Genomic DNA, 17,457 nt, shown 5'->3' on the forward strand with positions numbered 1-17,457 from the left:
TTCCGATAAAATTACCTTAACAGTCAGTTTCTACGATCAACAACATCAGTGGAGCAGTAGTATAACGATGGTTGAACTTCAGTCCATTTTCAAAAAGGCCTACTGGTCGCTGGCTGCCGGCGGTCTTGTCTACGTGAGCATCATTTTTGCATTGACGTTCCCAACCGTTCAAAGATTGTAGGCTCTCAAGCTTTCACTTCAAGTTTGCTGTGCTTCGTCGCTTACAGTCTTCGTATAGTGCACTCTATGCTCACAAGGCCAATCCAGCTCTCTGGGAAGACGTCGACCAGGTTGAATCTTTCGGTTTCCTGAGTATGTTACGGCCTCCTACTCTTAGAGGACAGATCATGCAAGGAGTCCGTTAACGTCAGTAGAGACACAGGTTCAACCATTCAATCTGGTGACACCTGATAATGAAACCCTCTACGCGTGGCATCTGCTCCCTCCTCACCTCTGTCGGGAGCACGAGGAGAAGTTAAATGCCAATGAGCCCTCCGGTCCAGCGAGTGACTATACCAAAACTCCCGCCTACGAACTGCTGGCAAATGACCCTAATGTCAGGGTCGTGGTCGCTTGTACGTCTACCGCATTCAAAGCCCAGAACCTATAAGCTAAACCATTCCGTCCAGTCCATGGCAATGCCGCTCACATCGGCTCCGCTCAACGCCCGGAAACCTACCGCATGCTTCTGGGCCTGTCGACACCCTCCAACCCAATCCATGTCTTCGCCATTGATTACCGCGGCTTCGGCATATCCACCGGATCCCCGACAGAAGATGGCCTAATCACCGATGGAGTCGCCCTGCTCAACTTCCTCACCTCCAGTCCATTGAACATCCCCCCGTCTCGAATCGTCATCACAGGCCAGAGCCTCGGAACAGCCGTCAGCGCAGCGGTAGCCGAGCGTTTTGCATTCGGATCTCCCGACCCAACTGCCATCCAGCCCGCAATCAAAGACCCCGAACCCTTCGCCGGTGTAATCCTCATCGCATCATTTAGTAATATACCTAGTCTCCTTGATACCTACAGCCTGAAGGGTCTCACACCTCCGATCCTCTCCCCTCTTGTTGGCTACCCTCGTGTGAAGAACTGGACGAAGAGCCATGTCATTGATCGTTGGGATACCGCCGCGCGAGTGGCACGGTTAACAGGAGTTGGGCCGACAGCTCAGAATGATTCAGCTATTGGCTATGCGGATAAGGGTTTGGATTTAACCATTGTGCATGCGTATAACGATGCCGAAATCCCATGGTACGAAGGACGTCGCGTTTGGGTTGCTGCGACAGGGGAGAACGATAAGAATGCTCCTGGGCGTCTCGTTCACGAGAAGAAGGACCCGAAGAGTCAGAATGAAGTGCTTATCTGGGAGAACAGATCTAGCAAGAACGCCGGTGTGGTTAAGAGTGTTAGATGGGAGCGTGTGCCATACGGTGGTATGTCCATTTATGCGACCCTTCCAAAAATGAGAGTAGAGGCTAACTTGACACAGGTCATAATCGCGTTGCGACATTCTCTGTTGCTGCTCTTGCTGTGCTTAGAGCTTTCGAGCAGTGAAGGTGCGCTTTAGGGCTTCAGCTCGATAACCTCCCGACAGTGAAACCTGCCTTCTGTGGGACCCATAGCCTTTATTTATAATGTTGTAAAGATATAGATAAGAATATATGATTCATGCCTTGTATTCAGAAAGTATATGAGAGGAGATGAAAAGACCCAAAAGATATATGTACAGCCTGTAAACCCACCCAAGGTACAATAGATAACGAACACTGTTTTAATCCCGCTCGCAATTGATTTTTAAAATAATATCTTCGTAAGCCCACAGGGTCTAAAATGTATATAATACATGACACAAATTAATGAAAAAGATGGTAAAAGAAAACCTCGCCTCCATCCGAGCACTCATTGAAGAACGTAAACCGGCCGATGAATATGGGATAAGGAGACGCTCAAAAACAAATCCGATAGTAAAACATGTCAAAAACTCTTGGTCTAGCCGTAAGAGGTTTATTTCTTGTGACGGTCGGCCTGAGCCTTGAGGTACTTCGCGATAAGTTCCTTCTGGACTTGAGGAGGACACTTCTCATAATGGCTGAATTCCATGGTGTATTCACCCTTACCCTGAGTGGCCGCACGCAGGTTGCTGCTGAAGCCGAACATGCCGTTCAGACTGCAATCGGCGTACACAGTGAACTCATCAACGCCAACCTCGGAATCGTTGATGGTGGCATTGCGCTTGTTCAGGAGCGAGATGACATCGCCCTGGAACTCAGCGGGAGCAGTCACAACAGTCTTCATCATAGGCTCGAGAACAGCTGGGCCGCTGTCCATGAATGCCTTACGGAAGGCCTGTTGGGTGGCATTCTTGAAGGACATTTCCGAGGAATCCGTCATGTGGGTGGCACCATCATTGATGACCATCTTGGTACCAAGCACCTTGTGACCGATAAGAGGTCCCCTCTCGCAAGCAAGATGGAAACCCTTCTCACAAGCGAATAGGAACTTCTCAGAGATGCTTCCACCAACAATCTGCTCCTCAAAGACGTTGTCATCGAGCTTTCCGGTTGGCTCCATCCAACCAACCACACGGGCGTAGTCTCCAGGACCTCCCGATTGTTTCTTGAGCAGATGGTCGAACTCAACCCGGTTGCCGAGGGTCTCGCGGTATGCGACCTGCGGCGGGCCAGTCTCGCAGTCAACACTATATTCACGACGCATGCGCTCCACGTAAATATCAAGGTGCAGTTCACCCATTCCAGAGATAAGAGTCTGTTCACTCTCGACATCGTAGGTCACCCGGAAGGTCGGATCTTCTCTCTGGAAACGGGCCATAGCCTTTGAGAATTTGGCAGCATCCTTGTTGTTCTTGGGCTTGATCGAAAGAGAGATGACAGGCTCAGGAACGAACATGGAAGACATGGTATAGCCAAGTTGTCCATCAGTGAAAGTATCACCAGAGGCACAGTCAACGCCGAAGACGGCACAGATTTCACCAGCACCGACCTCATTAACTTCCTCCATCTCATTGGAATGCATACGGACAATGCGAGGAATCTTGATCTTCTTATCGTTACGGGCATTGAAAACATTGGCACCCTTACGGAGCGTTCCTTGGTATACACGGATGTATGTCAACTGACCGAAGTTGCTCTCTTCCAGCTTGAAAGCAAGACCAACCAGTGGAAGGGACTGGTATGGGACAAGTGTCACCGAGGCCTCATCACGCTTCTTGTCAAGGGCAAGGTTTTGCACCTCCGCAGGGTTGGGAAGGTAGTCAACAACACCGTCCAGCATAGGTTGAACGGACTTGTTCGCCAAAGCAGAGCCCATGAAGACTGGAGTGAACTTCAGGCCAATGGTTGCGCGGCGGATCGCAGCCTTCAACTGCTGCTCGGTAGGCTCTTCTTCAAGAATAAAGAGCTCGGCGATCTCATCATCCACATCAGCAAGAGTCTCGATGAGCTTCTTCCGCCTTTCCTCTACAGTGCTCTTGACTTTCTCGGGAATTTCCTCCGTTTCAAAGAGCTCCTCACCGCTAGGTCCTCTGTTGTAAATCGCCTTCATGCGAATCAAATCGACCACGCCTTCGAATTCGTCCTCAGCACCGATAGGCACCTGGACCGCAGCAGCGGGAAGCTTGAGCTTGTTATTGATCTGGTCGACAGCCTTGAACGGGTTGGCTCCCATACGGTCCATCTTGTTGACGAAGGAGATTCTGGGAACGTTGTAACGTCTCATCTGTCGATCGACGGTAATGGTCTGAGATTGGACACCTGAAACGGCACACAGGATCATGACCGCTCCATCGAGAACACGCAGCGCTCTTTCGACTTCGATGGTGAAGTCGATATGTCCAGGTGTATCAATCAAGTTAAAATGATACTTGTTTTCCTTGCCGTCCTCATCCTTCTTCACCCAGTCACAGAATGTGGCAGCGGATTGGATAGTGATACCCTTTTCACGCTCCAAGTCCATGGAGTCCATCTTAGCACCAACCTTGTCACCTCCACGAACCTCGTGAATTGCCTTGATACGGCCGGTGTAGAAAAGGACACGTTCGGTACATGTAGTCTTGCCACTGTCGATGTGCGCCTATAACCGAAGTACGTTAGAATGCGGTGGGTTTGACGGATATTCTTGGATTATCTTACAGCGATACCGATATTCCGGACTCTGGACAGCCGTTCAGCCTCAACAGGGTTAAGGTTCTCAATGATCGCCTCCTGAGACAAGTTGTCGGAGGCAGCGGCTTCAAGACTATACAGTAAGAATTGTGTAGTTAGCAATTGGATCAAAAACAAAGTAACGATAGAGATTTATTCAAAAGATAGCACTTACACAGCAGCGGCAGTACCTGAGGCATATCTCCTTTGCTGGAGATGTCTGTTCAGGACAGACTGATAAGCCAGGGCAGCAGTGGGTGAACGGAGAACAGCCGTCGACGCGCATCTTCTGGTAAGGAAGTTCTGAGACTGGAGACGAACAGCCGATCTGGGTAAGCCAGAAACGGCGCGGTATGGCAGCCGCGCGAGAGAAGGACACCTCATGACTATCGTCCACCCACACGGGAATGCTGATGCTTTGGGATCCCAAGAGTCGCGATCTTTTCGCCGGCTCCGAAAAAAAGCTCGGGGAAGCCAGGAACGCCTCACGTGATAAACAATCGATTGGCCATTCAACGACCGTCAAAACATAATGTTAATACCAGTACAGGCAAAGTATGGTATGGATCCAATTCATTCCATTTCATGACAATACCACTGACCCACAGATTCTTTGACCGCCTTTGATTTTGCCACCAATCTTCATTTAGTATCAATTTATCATCGTGAACCGACTTCTTACTTGTAGGATGTGTTGATCACTAGGGTTATTTATCTTCTTTGCTTTACTATTGGTTCTCTTCTCATACTCTAGGCAGTCACTAAAATGCGGCCATCTTTGAAGTTGCTCGCTAGCGTATCCCGCGGCCAGCCGTCGAAGCTTAGGAAGCCGGCAATGAGTTTGGACCATGTCAGTAGCTCATGGCTATGTCATTTTATTCTTCTTTGTACACTATTGACATCTTAAATAGTTCATCCAAAGGCAGCGAGTTCTCGGGTTCTGGAGGGACATTACCCGAGCATTACATAGTCAGACTGTCCAGTTTATCGCGGAAGCAGCATCAATTACTGACTAGCTTATACAAAAGAAATCCCCAAATCGTCGACACGGGACGAATTGCGCAGTTACGCTCGCCATGAGTTTGAGCGCCACCGCAATATAACGGATTTGGTATGCACAATATGTTGTTTCGTATCTAGGTCGTCTTGTGACTAACCAATCTTTACTAGCAACATATACGGTACTTGCTTTCGGTATGGTTTTGCACAGTTATAGATCCGACATACTTCTAACCGCACACAGACAGGGAAATCGGAGTTTGAGATGATGAGACGGTACATCGATGAACAGGCCTCTCGCTAATTTGCCTGTGATTGTTTCCGGTTTCTAATATTAGACTGAAGCCTATGAGGTTTAAACGGATCTATCGGCACATGCCCAATATGCAGGGCGATGTGCCAAGATACAATGTATAAGGAGCTACAGAGATGAAGCGTTGGAGATGAGAATATCCTATGCATAGCAATCTCTGAATGTATATATGTACAATATGATACCCAAATTCAATTGAAAGTCATCCACCTAAAAAAATCGTACAATGCTACCCTTATCCTTATCAAACCTAGTTCCTCCTCGACAACAACTCCTTCACTGCATCTAACACACCCATAGACTTCTCCTCGGAACGCTCGATAGCGGAGCGAGCAGCATCATGCTCAGCACTAGGCTTAGCAGCGGTCTTTCCTGCCTCCGCAGCCGCTGTCTCCATAGCCGCATGACGTTGCCGCCAGTCCTTATCCTCCTTGTCGCGAATTTCCAGCTCACGCAGCCAGGCATCCCGCTTCTCCTGGCTCTTGCGCTCTTCCACCATCTTCTCGAATTCCTTGCGCTGCTGTCGCTCGGTTTTGAAGTACATGCCTCCGACAACGACGGCGATAAGGGTGAAGAATTGGGCATAGATACGCGCACGGAACATCCGGTTCATTTCGACCGAGTCACCGGCCTTCATCGATCGGTAGGCGCGGTAGAGAGCATAACTGGTAGCTGCGCATCCTGCAATTCAAAGTCGGATTAGCGGGGTCCTAATAGGCATGACTGAAGCATTTAAGAATTATTCCATACCGAGCGGAATCAAGGGCTCCTCCTTGAGACGTCTACGGAACTTCTGCAAAGAAGTTTCCTCCTCGAACTGACTAGTGGCCCATTCAAGTTAATGATCGTTCCCTGCGTTCCTTGCGCGGATTATAGGATGGTCCGGGTACGTACGGGTTGCCATCGAATGAAGATGGAACAGGGTCACCACTCATTTTTTCAAAAGTAAGGATATCACGCGGGGGAAAGATCGACTTGAAGAGAGATTAGAGGATGCGAACGTTGCGAAGCGGAGAACTGTACAGGTGGTGATGTTTCGGAAGTCTGATGCTCCGAATGAGCTTCAACGTCGCAGTCTTTAAAATGGTCAACTAAGTCAAAACCAAGACTTAGCTATTTATTACAAACCTTATCTAAACACTCCTTAGATTGTCCACTTGAGTGGTAGGAGAAGAAGATATTAAAGAGGTTGTTTTACCTGAAGGAAAACATGACGTCGCAAATCTTGGGACTTGAGTAATTTTCATACCGTACCATACATCATCATACGATACATATTCATTGATTGCATGTCGAGGTATGCAAAATACGAATAGACGACTACGGATGAAGAAGTGAAGACATTTAATGACTTCTACTGGCTTCCTGATCCTAGAAGATATTTAATTATTGCATTATACCTTCTAGTTCTTACACCATGCAATACGTAGGGCCCCTTGAAGGATAGGCTGCTGCAATGTTGCGGAGATTGAACACTGCGAAAGGTGAATGATAGGAAAAGGAGCCAGTTAGACATGTCTATTGAGCGAATTATTAGTATAGTTCCAATACATATATCATAAGATTTATAATTGACATCCATTCGTTCACCGGCGGGCCAGAGACCGTATGATCCCAAGTCCCTCAAGAGGCTACTGTTATATACTTAATACAGCGCCTGAGGCTCCAGTTCGTTTGGGCGAAAGGGGCCACTGCAACTTTATCCAAATCGCTGTGTACACTAGAGACATGGCAGCGCGGTGTCTCTTCACTCGTTATCACCAGAGAGTGTTCCCTACATGCCTATCGAAGTATGGAAGGGGATATACTCCGCGGCGGGGACGGAAGGATTTAGGGCTGAGGATGAGGGTTGCTGACATAACCTCATCTGCTCCGATCACGGAATTTTATCTCCCCGCGGCGAAGATAAGTATTCATTTGCCCGTCATCTACAACTTCGGTTCCAATTCTCTTGTCCGTGCTTTGGCTGTGTGTTTTATCTTGCTGCTTAAAGATCAATTTCTGACTCGTCTCTACGTGGGCAGCATCATGTCCGCAGAATCTTCTACAAATGGCACTGCGACGCCCGTCTCATCGAAGTACAGCAACCTGGCTCTGACCGAGTACTCAACAATGCCCACGCCTGACTCAGAACAAGAAAATCGAAAGCAATTGGGTGTACCACCCAATTGGGGTGTCCCGGATGCTTTTTTACTTCCCAATGGCTATCCAGATGTGAGATATTCAACTAAATTCTCCGTAAAAGGCAATCTAGTTCGTCTCTGACTCACTCGCCACCCTACAGTATCTCCGATTGATCTTAACATCCCGCGTTTACGAGGTCATCAATGAGACTCCCCTTCATCATGCAGTCAACCTGAGCAATCGCTTGGAATGTCGAGTACTTCTGAAACGGGAGGACTTGCTCCCTGTGTTCAGTTTCAAGCTCCGTGGAGCCTACAACAAGATGGCACATCTGAATCATGAGCAGAGATGGAAAGGTGTTATCGCATGCTCTGCAGGTGAGACGTTCTCAAAGCCAGTAATGTATATGATAATTGGCTTACACATTGTAAAGGTAACCATGCACAGGGTGTTGCGTTTTCCGCACGTCATTTGAAGATTCCAGCAACAATCGTTATGCCCTCGGGCACCCCGGCTATCAAGCACCTGAACGTCGCTCGCCTCGGCGGAAGTGTGATTCTTCACGGAGACGACTTCGATGCTGCGAAGGCAGAAGCGCACCGCTTAGAGAAGCAGCACGGATTAACGAGCATTCCTCCTTTCGATGACCCTTATGTGATCGCAGGCCAAGGAACCATCGGAATGGAAATCTTGCGCCAGGCAAACTTGCAGAAGCTGGAAGCTGTCTTCTGCGCTGTTGGAGGAGGAGGATTGATTGCTGGTATCGGAGTCTACCTCAAGCGCATTGCACCCCATGTGAAGATCATCGGAGTGGAAGCTCATGATGCGAATGCTATGGCTCAGTCCTTGGATTCTGGGTCTCGTGTGCTGCTCAAAGATGTGGGGCTGTTTGCCGACGGTGCTGCTGTGAAGGCTGTTGGAGAGGAACCCTACCGGCTGGCTCGTGAAGTGGTTGATGAAGTCGTTCAGGTTTCTACTGATGAGACATGCGCCGCGATCAAGGATGCATTTGAGGACACCCGATCTATCATCGAGCCGGCAGGCGCCTTGGCCCTGGCAGGTCTCAAGAAATATGTTTCCTTGTACCCTGACCCTAACCCTAACCGGGAGCTGGTTGCTATTACATCCGGTGCGAACATGGACTTCGATAGACTACGGTTTGTGGCTGAGCGTGCTGCCCTGGGTGAACGGAAGGAGGCGCTCTTGAGTGTGAACATCCCCGAACGGCCTGGCTCTTTCGCTAAGCTAGTTGAGGTCATTCTCCCCCACGCGGTCACCGCATTTAGCTACCGTTATGCTCGGGACGAATCTGCCGATGTCTTTATGGGTATCTCCTTATCTGCCTCTACTGGGCAAAAGGATCTGACGAAGATCATGGAAGAACTGGACAAGGGTGGTATGAAGGCGAAGGATCTGAGCGACGACGAGCTTGCTAAGAGACACGTCCGCTTCTTGGTTGGTGGACGCTGTGACGTGAAGGATGAACGTTTGTTTATGTTCGAGTTCCCTGAGCGTCCTGGTGCTCTGGCCAAGTTCCTGACCACCCTCCGACCCAGCCAGAACCTCAGTTTGTTCCACTACCGTAACTACGGTGGTGATGTTGGAAAGGTGCTTGCTGGCATTCAGTGCCCACCATCTGAGAAGGACCAGCTGGAGGCCTTCTTAAAGGATCTGGGCTATCCTTTCAGCGAGCATACCGACTCGTCCACTTACCACACCTTCCTTCGTTCATGAGTGACTCCTAAAGTGAGCCAATTCTTTACGAATCGTGTGTTGTAAAATCGGTCGGGGACTCATTTCGGTTGAAATTCTAGTATGGCGTTCGGATGGAGCATAAAATTGATAGATCTCAAGCTGGTATTGATCAGCTTTTCATATCATATCTTAATGCAAGACTTTTCCTTCTTTCCTGCTTGCATCGTACGCCCTCAGTACCTATTCTATATGATGGCTCTACGGAAGGTGTAAGTGTTGTATTTTTTTACCAACCAAGTAACAAAAAATTATTACGAGTTATCTCGTCATCAACAGCTTAGTGGTACACTTTCACTTCGTTATACTGAGATACGCGACTGGTTCTTAATGGAAGGAGATCACCGAACAAAGTTTCCATCCAGTCGCTTCCATTAGCAATAGGAAAATAGTCCGTCGACTAGTCCATGTCCCATCTAGAGATCGGCCTTGTATCCCAATGTCTGCCCTATTTCTCCAACTACGTGGCATACCTTTGGGTAAACCGCGCTTAGGTTAGTATTGAGCGCATCTCCGCCGTCGAGACTCTGGCTAGCCTTGAGTAATGTTTGTGGACACCGCCCTGGACTCCTGTAGACGAGAGCCATACTACGAAGTTTTTCGTGTAGGCCAAACTAGAAGCTTCTTTGGTGATGATGTCGGGCATACCCTGGCATGTTTTTGAGAGTTTTTGGCATGCGGGTTTGGTTTTCAAGCGGCATGAAAGTAGAAGTGAAACCGCCGTCCACAATACTGGAAGTAGATTCACTTGCCGTGAACTCTTCAGCGTCTACTACGATGGCGTTCTTGTCGCTTTCCCAGTGCGAGGTCTTTCATGTATTTGAAAAGCTCTGGCTTCCGACACAGGGCGATAACCCTTCAGAGGCTAGACGTTTGCTCCTAGGAGTACATCCTGCCCACTTATCCATGGAATCGCAGATGGCGTCGGTAGCATAGTGGCTATGAGCCGTAAAAGCCATTTTATCGTGTCTCCGAGCATCAGAAACTGGAATACTATTTTTGGACGTGTGATTTGACCTTCGATACGCCACGATAAGACAGGCTCCAATGCAAGCACTGCCCTGGCAACCATAATGATTTGAAAAGGCTTTCGGGTGGTATCCTTCATTAAAAAAAACCCCACGAGCCCTACCGGTGAATGCTGTTCACTAGTAGCTTGATGTGATCGTACATAGACGGTGAGGCGACATGTATAGGGTGTTGATCACAACAGCAGTTGCAGAAAGTACATCAAGTACATCCTCACACAATACATCTCATCAGCATGGCTAATCTAGTCGGCCATGTCAAAGTTGGATTTTAAAAGCAGTGGGTCCATGTTTCATATATACCACCAGACGCCGATATGTTTAAGGCGGATCATAAGTCCACTCTGAAGTACTCAAGAACTCATCACCACCCATGGCTATAATGCCAAGCGTTGGAGTGACGGCAACACTGGAAATGTCTTCCTGCCGGAGAGCGACAAATATTGTGCAAAGCGAGGTTCGCCCCCTTCTCTCCCGATATCGGGGCCCTGCTTTCAAAGTCCAGACCTCGTATGCCTATGAATGACAACGAATGCTATGGTTCTGGGCGACGATCTCCATATGTCCTCGAACGCACTATGTTTTATACAGGATGACTCCCGCACATAAAAGGATAGTTACATATGGCCTGTTAAATATGCATCTTGGCCTTGATGTGCTGATCTGTCAAATTCGAAAGCCTCGATGTCAGATGGACCTTGCTTTTGTTGTATAGAGTCTATCATTTTTGTCGTTTCATCGTTGGTGTCTCTGGATTAGCAAAACGGGTGTCTGGTGGTTGTATAGAAATGAATATATAATCGGGGTTTTTATATAGTTTTAGTTTCTTTCAGAAAGCTCCACTGAGTTTAGCAACGCGGAATCGAGGTTGAGGATGATGATGACCTTAAGTCACTTGAGCGATGAGGACATGTTCAATGCAAATGGTCAGGCAAAGGGAGATAAAAGGGGTTTATGTAGACAACAGTGGTGCATTAGATAAAGGGGCATTCTGGGAATACTCAGAAAAGCGCAGTTGAATGCAATGTCATTCATTCCATTGAATCCCATGCTTCGGTATACTCCAAAGCCTTGTGATTGGTCCCTTCACCCAACCAATCAAACCATCCAAATACACAAGCAATACCGGAATACCGGCACAACAAAATCTCCGACTCACATTTGCTCCGAATATCATCAAACCATCACGCGGATATCAAAGAGAACTCTCCAAACCCCACCCGCCCTTATAAGCCTGTCCTAAGACCAGCGCGGTCTCATCCAGACGATACCGGCGGCCCCGAATTTTCCAACTAATCTGCCAACAACCAACAACAATGGTGTCCTTCCGCTCCCTTATTGCTCCCTCGACCGGTCTCTTCCGCCAGTTTCTCCGCAAGCCTTTGGCCGGTGGCTTCCTTGCACGGTCATTCTCGCAATTAACGACTCTGTCTCTTACCAATGGTCTCCGGGCTTTGCGCTCTGGAAAGGAGCAAGCTGGCAATGTTAGTGTCGCGTCGACAGTGAGACAGTTGGATCAGATACGGGGAATGAAGACCCGCTCGTCGGTCAAGCGGTTGTGCGATGGTTGCAAGGTATGAGACATTGGGTTGTTTTGTGTCCTCGCAGCTTCTCTTTTCGGGGGGCCGGGGTAGGATTGCTGCTTTCTAGGTGATGTGGAATGCTAATGTTGGAATAACAGCCCGTTCGAAGAAAGAACAGAGTCTATATCATTTGGTGAGTCTCTCTGCCGTGCGATTTAAGAGATGTCGCATATGCTAATATGGGTTCAGCTCGAAAAACCCTAAGCACAAGCAGCGTCAAGGAAAATAAACGCAAATCGGGAGAGGTGTACGACCATTTCAATCTACTGCATTCATGCTCGATGGATTTCGGAAGAAGCCGAAAATACATGATGTGACGGCTCTTAATACCGAGGCAGAGATACTTTTTGTGCATATACTGGATATACGGGTTCTCTTTGAGACTGGGACTTTGTGCATTTTGATTTGATTGGGATATGGGCGCTTATATTGTTTGCATGTATATTAGAGCTAAGCATTTCTTCTCATTTTCCTTCCAAGTTCGTCATGAAAAGACCCAATGGGACTATGCGCTTGCGGGAGTCTTATCTATAAGACCACCCAAGGCGCGTTGTGCAACTCTTATCACCTGCTGAGCCTTTTTAAGCGTCGTAGAGTTACGCGCATAAGGAGAGAGTTCATAACTTGTTTAATATATTTTGTCATATATGTCCCTCTATGACTGCAAAGGCTCGCCCATGCCACCAAAGGTGACACTCTTGATCGTGAGGAATTCATCAATGCCGTACTTACTGCCCTCACGGCCGAATCCGCTCTGCTTGACACCACCAAACCTAGAAGCAATTAGCACTGGTGATTTGTGAGCAGAGTACGGGGGTACCTACGGAGAAGCGACATCGCTGATGATGCCAGTGTTCACACCAACCATACCCACTTCCAAGGCTTCTGCAACCCGGAAGATGCGCTTGACATTGCCACTGAAGAAGTAACCAGCCAGACCAACTTCTGCACGGTTCGCCAAGTCAACAACCTCCTTCTCGGTCTCGAATGGGAACAATCCAGCCACAGGTCCAAAGGTCTCCTCAGAGGCAACCAACATATCTTTGTTCATATCGGTCAAAACAGTCATGTCATAGAAGTTAGGGCCCAAGTCTGACAATTTACGGCCTCCAGTAGCGACCTTGGCTCCCTTCGATTGGGCATCGCGGACATGCTCGTCGATCTTTTCGATGGCGCGTTCATGGATGACAGGGCCATGGGTAATACCTTCCTCGAACCCAGCACCGACCTTGAAGCCTTTAACCTTTTCAACGAAGCGCTTCACAAATTCGTCATAAATGCCTCTCTGCACGTAGATGCGGTTGGCGCAGACACAGGTCTGGCCTGAACTGCGGAACTTAGAAGCAACTGCTCCAGCAACTGCAGCATCAAGGTCTTCCACATCGTCAAAGACAATGAAGGGGGCATTTCCACCAAGTTCCCAAGACACCTTCTTAACGGTAGAAGACGACTGTTTCATCAACAGCCTACCCACATTGGTTGAGCCAGTGAAGGACACCTTGCGAACTTCCGGGTGGGTAGTCAACGCTTCGCCTACCTCTGGTGTGTTCTTCAGGGAAGTCACGATGTTGAAAACACCCTTCGGGATACCAGCACGGTGTGCCAATTCTGCCAATGCATTTGCAGTGAATGGGGTCTCCCCTGGAGTCTTGACCACAACAGTACAGCCTGCCGCCAACGCTGGCCCAGCCTTCCGAGTGATCATTGCTGCAGGAAAGTTCCATGGGGTGATCAAGCTGCAAACGCCCACAGGCTGTTTGAGGGTCATAACTCTGTTACCTGCCACCGAGGAAGGAATAGTGTCTCCATAAATTCGGGGCGCCTCCTCACTGAACCACTCAAAGAAACCTGCGGCGTAGTTCACCTCACCCTTGGCGTCCGCGAGCGGCTTTCCGTTCTCCCAAGTGATCAATGTTGCTAAGTCCTCGGCATTGTCGATCATCAACTGGTACCACCGGCGCAGCATCCGAGCACGCTCGCGGGCCAATGTTGTGCGGAATTTAGGGAAAGCCTCTGTGGCAGCCTGAATGGCCTTTTCGGTGTCGGCAGCATTGAACTCAGGGCATGTTCCGATGAGCTTTCCTGAAGCAGGATCTAGAAGAAAATAAACAGATTAGAGGGCGTCCCCGCCGTTGCTGAGATTCAAGTGTCTTACCGTGAACTTCAAATGTTTGCCCTGACTGGGCACCTACCCATTCCCCATTGACATATGCCTTCTCAATAAAGAGAGATTGATCTTTCAGCTATAAGCGCACCATAGTCAGTCGATTACTCAAAAATTGACCAATTGATCAACAAAAGATCTCTCACCGGCGGCACAGTATGGCCCATACTGTATAGTCTCTTAGCGTAAACTGGTGGTGGGATTGTAAATGGATATCGGGGTCTGGATCTGAGCAATTGTCGTGATACTGGACGAAGAAGCCTGTCCATGATCTGAATTAATACCCCCTGCCTTATTATTAATACAAAATGCGAGAAAGTTTAAGAAAAGCCGACTTCCGTGAGCAGCTTTTGCTTCGCCTTTGGAGATGGTGCGGGGAAGCTTGGGGATATGGTCAAACACGGGAGTTTTCGGGTTGTTTTTACGGAGTCAGACAGTTGGGAAATATAGCAAGACAGAGAAGACCTTTGCTTCAGACTTATATACTGGAAGTGCGAGGTTGATCCATCGCGTGGAGACTAATCATTGTTGAGAATGCCTCCGAGCTGCTCCCTGTAATGCCGTCCAGCGGGGAAGCTCCGCGTCACGTGGATCGACGTCATTTCTCGATTCTAGAGCCAATAATCCATGAATATGGTAGATTCGGCTATTCTGCGAACCATACACACGATGGTGTGCATATACTCAACTAATTGGTCTTTTTTTCTCATACTTTGATACATTTCTAGAGGTAGAACCGTAGTGGCTGTCATATAGATGCTTGAGCGACTATGAGATAATTAATGTGTAACTGCATTACCATATCGATATGCCGATCTAGATCTCGGCAACTTAAGCCAATTATAAGCCGTTTTCCAGACACCTTCGGTTGCATTCTCCAATCATACTGTACAATGGTTTCCAGTGATACAGGGCCGTACAATCAATTTTACCTTATCATAGGCTTTTTTGAGACCGTTCAATTTGGAATGATAGTAGGTACCGTCAGCCCAGAAAGAACGTAGTAATAACATAGGATGTATGAAGATGATTACAGCTGTAACTCAGTCTATATTGTTTAAACTTGCATTATGAAGACAACTCTATGTTCTACGAGGATAGACGGGCATGTAACATTTTCAACACCATTAACCATCAGTATCGCCAGCAGGGCCGACAATGGAAGACTTGGATTTTGCGTCAGTACTTTTCGGGCGATATCCAGGATGCATGCGTCTCATGTGCAAGTTAAGATTCCATGTTCGTGCGAACCCATTGATATGCCGAGGACACGTCCTGACGGGGCATATTATATCTTGCTTGCGGTGTTGACCCTTGCCTTTGAGCTTGATCACCTCGTCGGTATGATCAGTAGCAGGGCTAGTAGCTCGAGTGCTAGAAGCTTTCTTCACAGAAGCCGTGCGTGAGAGGGATCGTTTGATACGAGGAGGTGAAGGAGGTGGCAGCGAAGCTTCAGCTTCCTCAGGCTCAATTTCTGCGTAGGTCCAGGTAGAAGAACCTCTGTCCTGAACTTGCTGTAAGGTACCTTCTTGCAAAACCCGAAACTCCATATCTTCACGAAACAGCGTGGCACATCTTTGTGAAGAACGCATTACCACGGCTGGCGGAAAGCCGACCATGGAAGCAATTCCTAGGACTTCGCTCCAGTCGCGAAGGCCAAGACGCATGCGACTTGCAGATCTTTTGCGGTCGCTGCCAGTTGAACGCCCCCGCGGCCTTGAGTACTCTGAATTTGATTGACGCCGTGAGCGGGGCCGGGAAGATGCTCGTCCACTCGATGCACGCCCACTGTGAGAACGTGGTCGGCTTGACCCAGTTCGAGCGGATGACCTGCGTGTACGTTTTCTACCTCTCGATTGACTTCGCTCGGCGGTAGCTTTTACTGTCCTTCTCTTGCGCGATGAGATGCTAGAGGCGATACTTTCTGTGTCGGTTTGCCACTCACTCGCGGAGCTGTCGTCCGCTCCTACTCCACCATTTCGGGCGTTGTGAAGAGCCATAAGTAGGTCATCGAATTGGGTGAGTATATTTCGAGTCAGCGGTCGCAATTGGATTCGTGACTTTTCGTCATCGGCCTGAACAACGGGACGTAGTGAGATTTCATCAATAGAATCGGGATCGCTTTTCTGTTCCTTATCGGTGGCAGTGTCATTTTGTGTGTTGGCTTGAGACATTGCCCACTGATGTACAGAGGAGAGTTTGTGGTCCCAAGGTCTAGTCTGAAATTTTTCCTTTGCGTCCTTGAGCATTATAGCGATGAGCGATTCCTCTAACTCGGCACTTGGTCGAGCATCCGGCTGCATTCTCAAAGTCCATGCCTCGTCTTCTCCTCTACGGATATGTTCGTTTCCGCGAGGCACCTCAGTAGCCGACATAGGCCATGCTGCCCATCGCTTTGGAGGGCCAAAGGCTTTAGTTTCATCTTCTGGTTCGCCAGCTTCGACAGCTTGCCTTGCTAGCTCACGAGCTCGTACTCGTAAAGCATACGCGTTGTACAGGTGAGCTGCAAGGTCTCTAGCGCGGATCGTTTCTAAAGCTTCAGCATTCTGTCTATCTTCGGCGGTTAGCTTTCTCCATTGCGATTCAGCACCGCGGAATCTATTGGGCCGGTATGCAGGAGATGATGGTGGGCTATCAATATCACTGTGACCAGTGGCGGCATTCACGGTGCTTTTGGGGCCCCTCTGCTGAGAGCCTCCATCTTCTGGCCCGGGCTCGTCTTCGTCACTTTCTTTGTAGGTAGAATCATCTGAATCATCGTCCTCAGCTATTGGTATATCTTCCATAGCCACATCGATGTCATCGGAATCAAAAGTGGCGTCCCCTTGCCATTCTGGGTACGGCTGGAGATCTGCAACATCTTGACTGCTGGAACCACCAAATATAGACGTGTATGGCTGGGCAGACTGAGGAGGAATGAAGCGTGGGGAGCGGCCGCCGGAACTTGAGGACATGCCTCAACAGTCTGCCGGATTTAATGTGGTAACCAACCACAAGCTTAGATGTACGGACTGTTGGAAGCCTTTTTAGACATGAAACACTCGTACTGCCTGGAATCCTGAAAGCCGTTTGACTCAATCAAACTTCCAGATAGCGATACTAATAAATTTCTTCAGTATGGAGGTATACAGTCCCAGGCGGCGCAAAACAGACGGGATTTCAAGGTCAGAAGGCTTCCTAAGATATAGAAGCATCCACAGACTCTATTTGGGTTGAGAATGTTCGGCCTCTAGAAGTATGGCGACGATAGAAGCACAACCAGAACCTGGATCCGACAAGATTTATTTGATCACGTGACCACACATGTAGTATATGTTTATTTTCTGGATGCTAA

At 48.6% G+C, this 17,457-nt stretch overlaps 8 protein-coding genes across 8 annotated transcripts; 4 read left to right on the top strand and 4 right to left on the bottom strand.

The window, feature by feature from the left end:
- The first annotated feature begins 11 nt into the window (after positions 1–11).
- BDV38DRAFT_255557 (alpha/beta hydrolase) lies at positions 12–1,663 on the top strand. Its single transcript, XM_032055428.1, has 5 exons — positions 12–177; positions 239–312; positions 375–575; positions 630–1,433; positions 1,490–1,663. Exons 1-5 carry the CDS (start codon positions 68–70, stop codon positions 1,552–1,554), a joined length of 1,254 nt encoding a protein of 417 aa, XP_031910354.1. The 5' UTR covers positions 12–67; the 3' UTR covers positions 1,555–1,663.
- On the bottom strand, positions 1,515–4,581 carry BDV38DRAFT_163515 (elongation factor G). Its single transcript, XM_032051831.1, has 3 exons — positions 4,336–4,581; positions 4,149–4,254; positions 1,515–4,089 (listed from the first exon to the last, which is right to left on the bottom strand). The coding sequence occupies exons 1-3, from the start codon at positions 4,542–4,544 to the stop codon at positions 2,005–2,007; spliced, it is 2,400 nt and encodes a 799-aa protein (XP_031910355.1). The 5' UTR covers positions 4,545–4,581; the 3' UTR covers positions 1,515–2,004.
- Positions 4,582–4,872: 291 nt separating this feature from the next.
- On the top strand, positions 4,873–5,667 carry BDV38DRAFT_255560 (LYR motif-containing protein 2). Its single transcript, XM_032055429.1, has 5 exons — positions 4,873–5,010; positions 5,072–5,129; positions 5,189–5,271; positions 5,331–5,354; positions 5,404–5,667. The coding sequence occupies exons 1-5, from the start codon at positions 4,927–4,929 to the stop codon at positions 5,461–5,463; spliced, it is 309 nt and encodes a 102-aa protein (XP_031910356.1). The 5' UTR covers positions 4,873–4,926; the 3' UTR covers positions 5,464–5,667.
- Positions 5,668–6,687, bottom strand: rcf1 (respiratory supercomplex assembly factor RCF1). The gene is made up of 5 exons (XM_032055430.1): positions 6,601–6,687; positions 6,496–6,548; positions 6,367–6,446; positions 6,223–6,293; positions 5,668–6,153 (listed from the first exon to the last, which is right to left on the bottom strand). Exons 3-5 carry the CDS (start codon positions 6,405–6,407, stop codon positions 5,723–5,725), a joined length of 543 nt encoding a protein of 180 aa, XP_031910357.1. The 5' UTR covers positions 6,408–6,446; positions 6,496–6,548; positions 6,601–6,687; the 3' UTR covers positions 5,668–5,722.
- Positions 6,688–7,156: 469 nt separating this feature from the next.
- Positions 7,157–9,522, top strand: BDV38DRAFT_255573 (threonine dehydratase, biosynthetic). The gene is made up of 4 exons (XM_032055431.1): positions 7,157–7,377; positions 7,489–7,686; positions 7,757–7,973; positions 8,030–9,522. The coding sequence occupies exons 1-4, from the start codon at positions 7,201–7,203 to the stop codon at positions 9,328–9,330; spliced, it is 1,893 nt and encodes a 630-aa protein (XP_031910358.1). The 5' UTR covers positions 7,157–7,200; the 3' UTR covers positions 9,331–9,522.
- Positions 9,523–11,590: 2,068 nt separating this feature from the next.
- Positions 11,591–12,804, top strand: BDV38DRAFT_255576 (50S ribosomal protein L36). Its single transcript, XM_032055432.1, has 3 exons — positions 11,591–11,950; positions 12,058–12,092; positions 12,149–12,804. Exons 1-3 carry the CDS (start codon positions 11,693–11,695, stop codon positions 12,186–12,188), a joined length of 333 nt encoding a protein of 110 aa, XP_031910359.1. The 5' UTR covers positions 11,591–11,692; the 3' UTR covers positions 12,189–12,804.
- On the bottom strand, positions 12,465–14,532 carry BDV38DRAFT_163598 (NAD-dependent succinate-semialdehyde dehydrogenase). Its single transcript, XM_032051832.1, has 4 exons — positions 14,270–14,532; positions 14,115–14,202; positions 12,784–14,053; positions 12,465–12,732 (listed from the first exon to the last, which is right to left on the bottom strand). The coding sequence occupies exons 1-4, from the start codon at positions 14,390–14,392 to the stop codon at positions 12,615–12,617; spliced, it is 1,599 nt and encodes a 532-aa protein (XP_031910360.1). The 5' UTR covers positions 14,393–14,532; the 3' UTR covers positions 12,465–12,614.
- A 628-nt stretch (positions 14,533–15,160) lies between these two features.
- Positions 15,161–17,341, bottom strand: BDV38DRAFT_255582 (uncharacterized protein). The gene has a single exon (XM_032055433.1). The coding sequence runs from the start codon at positions 17,075–17,077 to the stop codon at positions 15,251–15,253; it is 1,827 nt and encodes a 608-aa protein (XP_031910361.1). The 5' UTR covers positions 17,078–17,341; the 3' UTR covers positions 15,161–15,250.
- Between the last annotated feature and the right edge of the window lie 116 nt (positions 17,342–17,457).

This window comes from Aspergillus pseudotamarii (assembly GCF_009193445.1).
Source record: "Aspergillus pseudotamarii strain CBS 117625 unplaced genomic scaffold BDV38scaffold_55, whole genome shotgun sequence".
Lineage (NCBI taxonomy): Eukaryota > Fungi > Ascomycota > Eurotiomycetes > Eurotiales > Aspergillaceae > Aspergillus > Aspergillus pseudotamarii.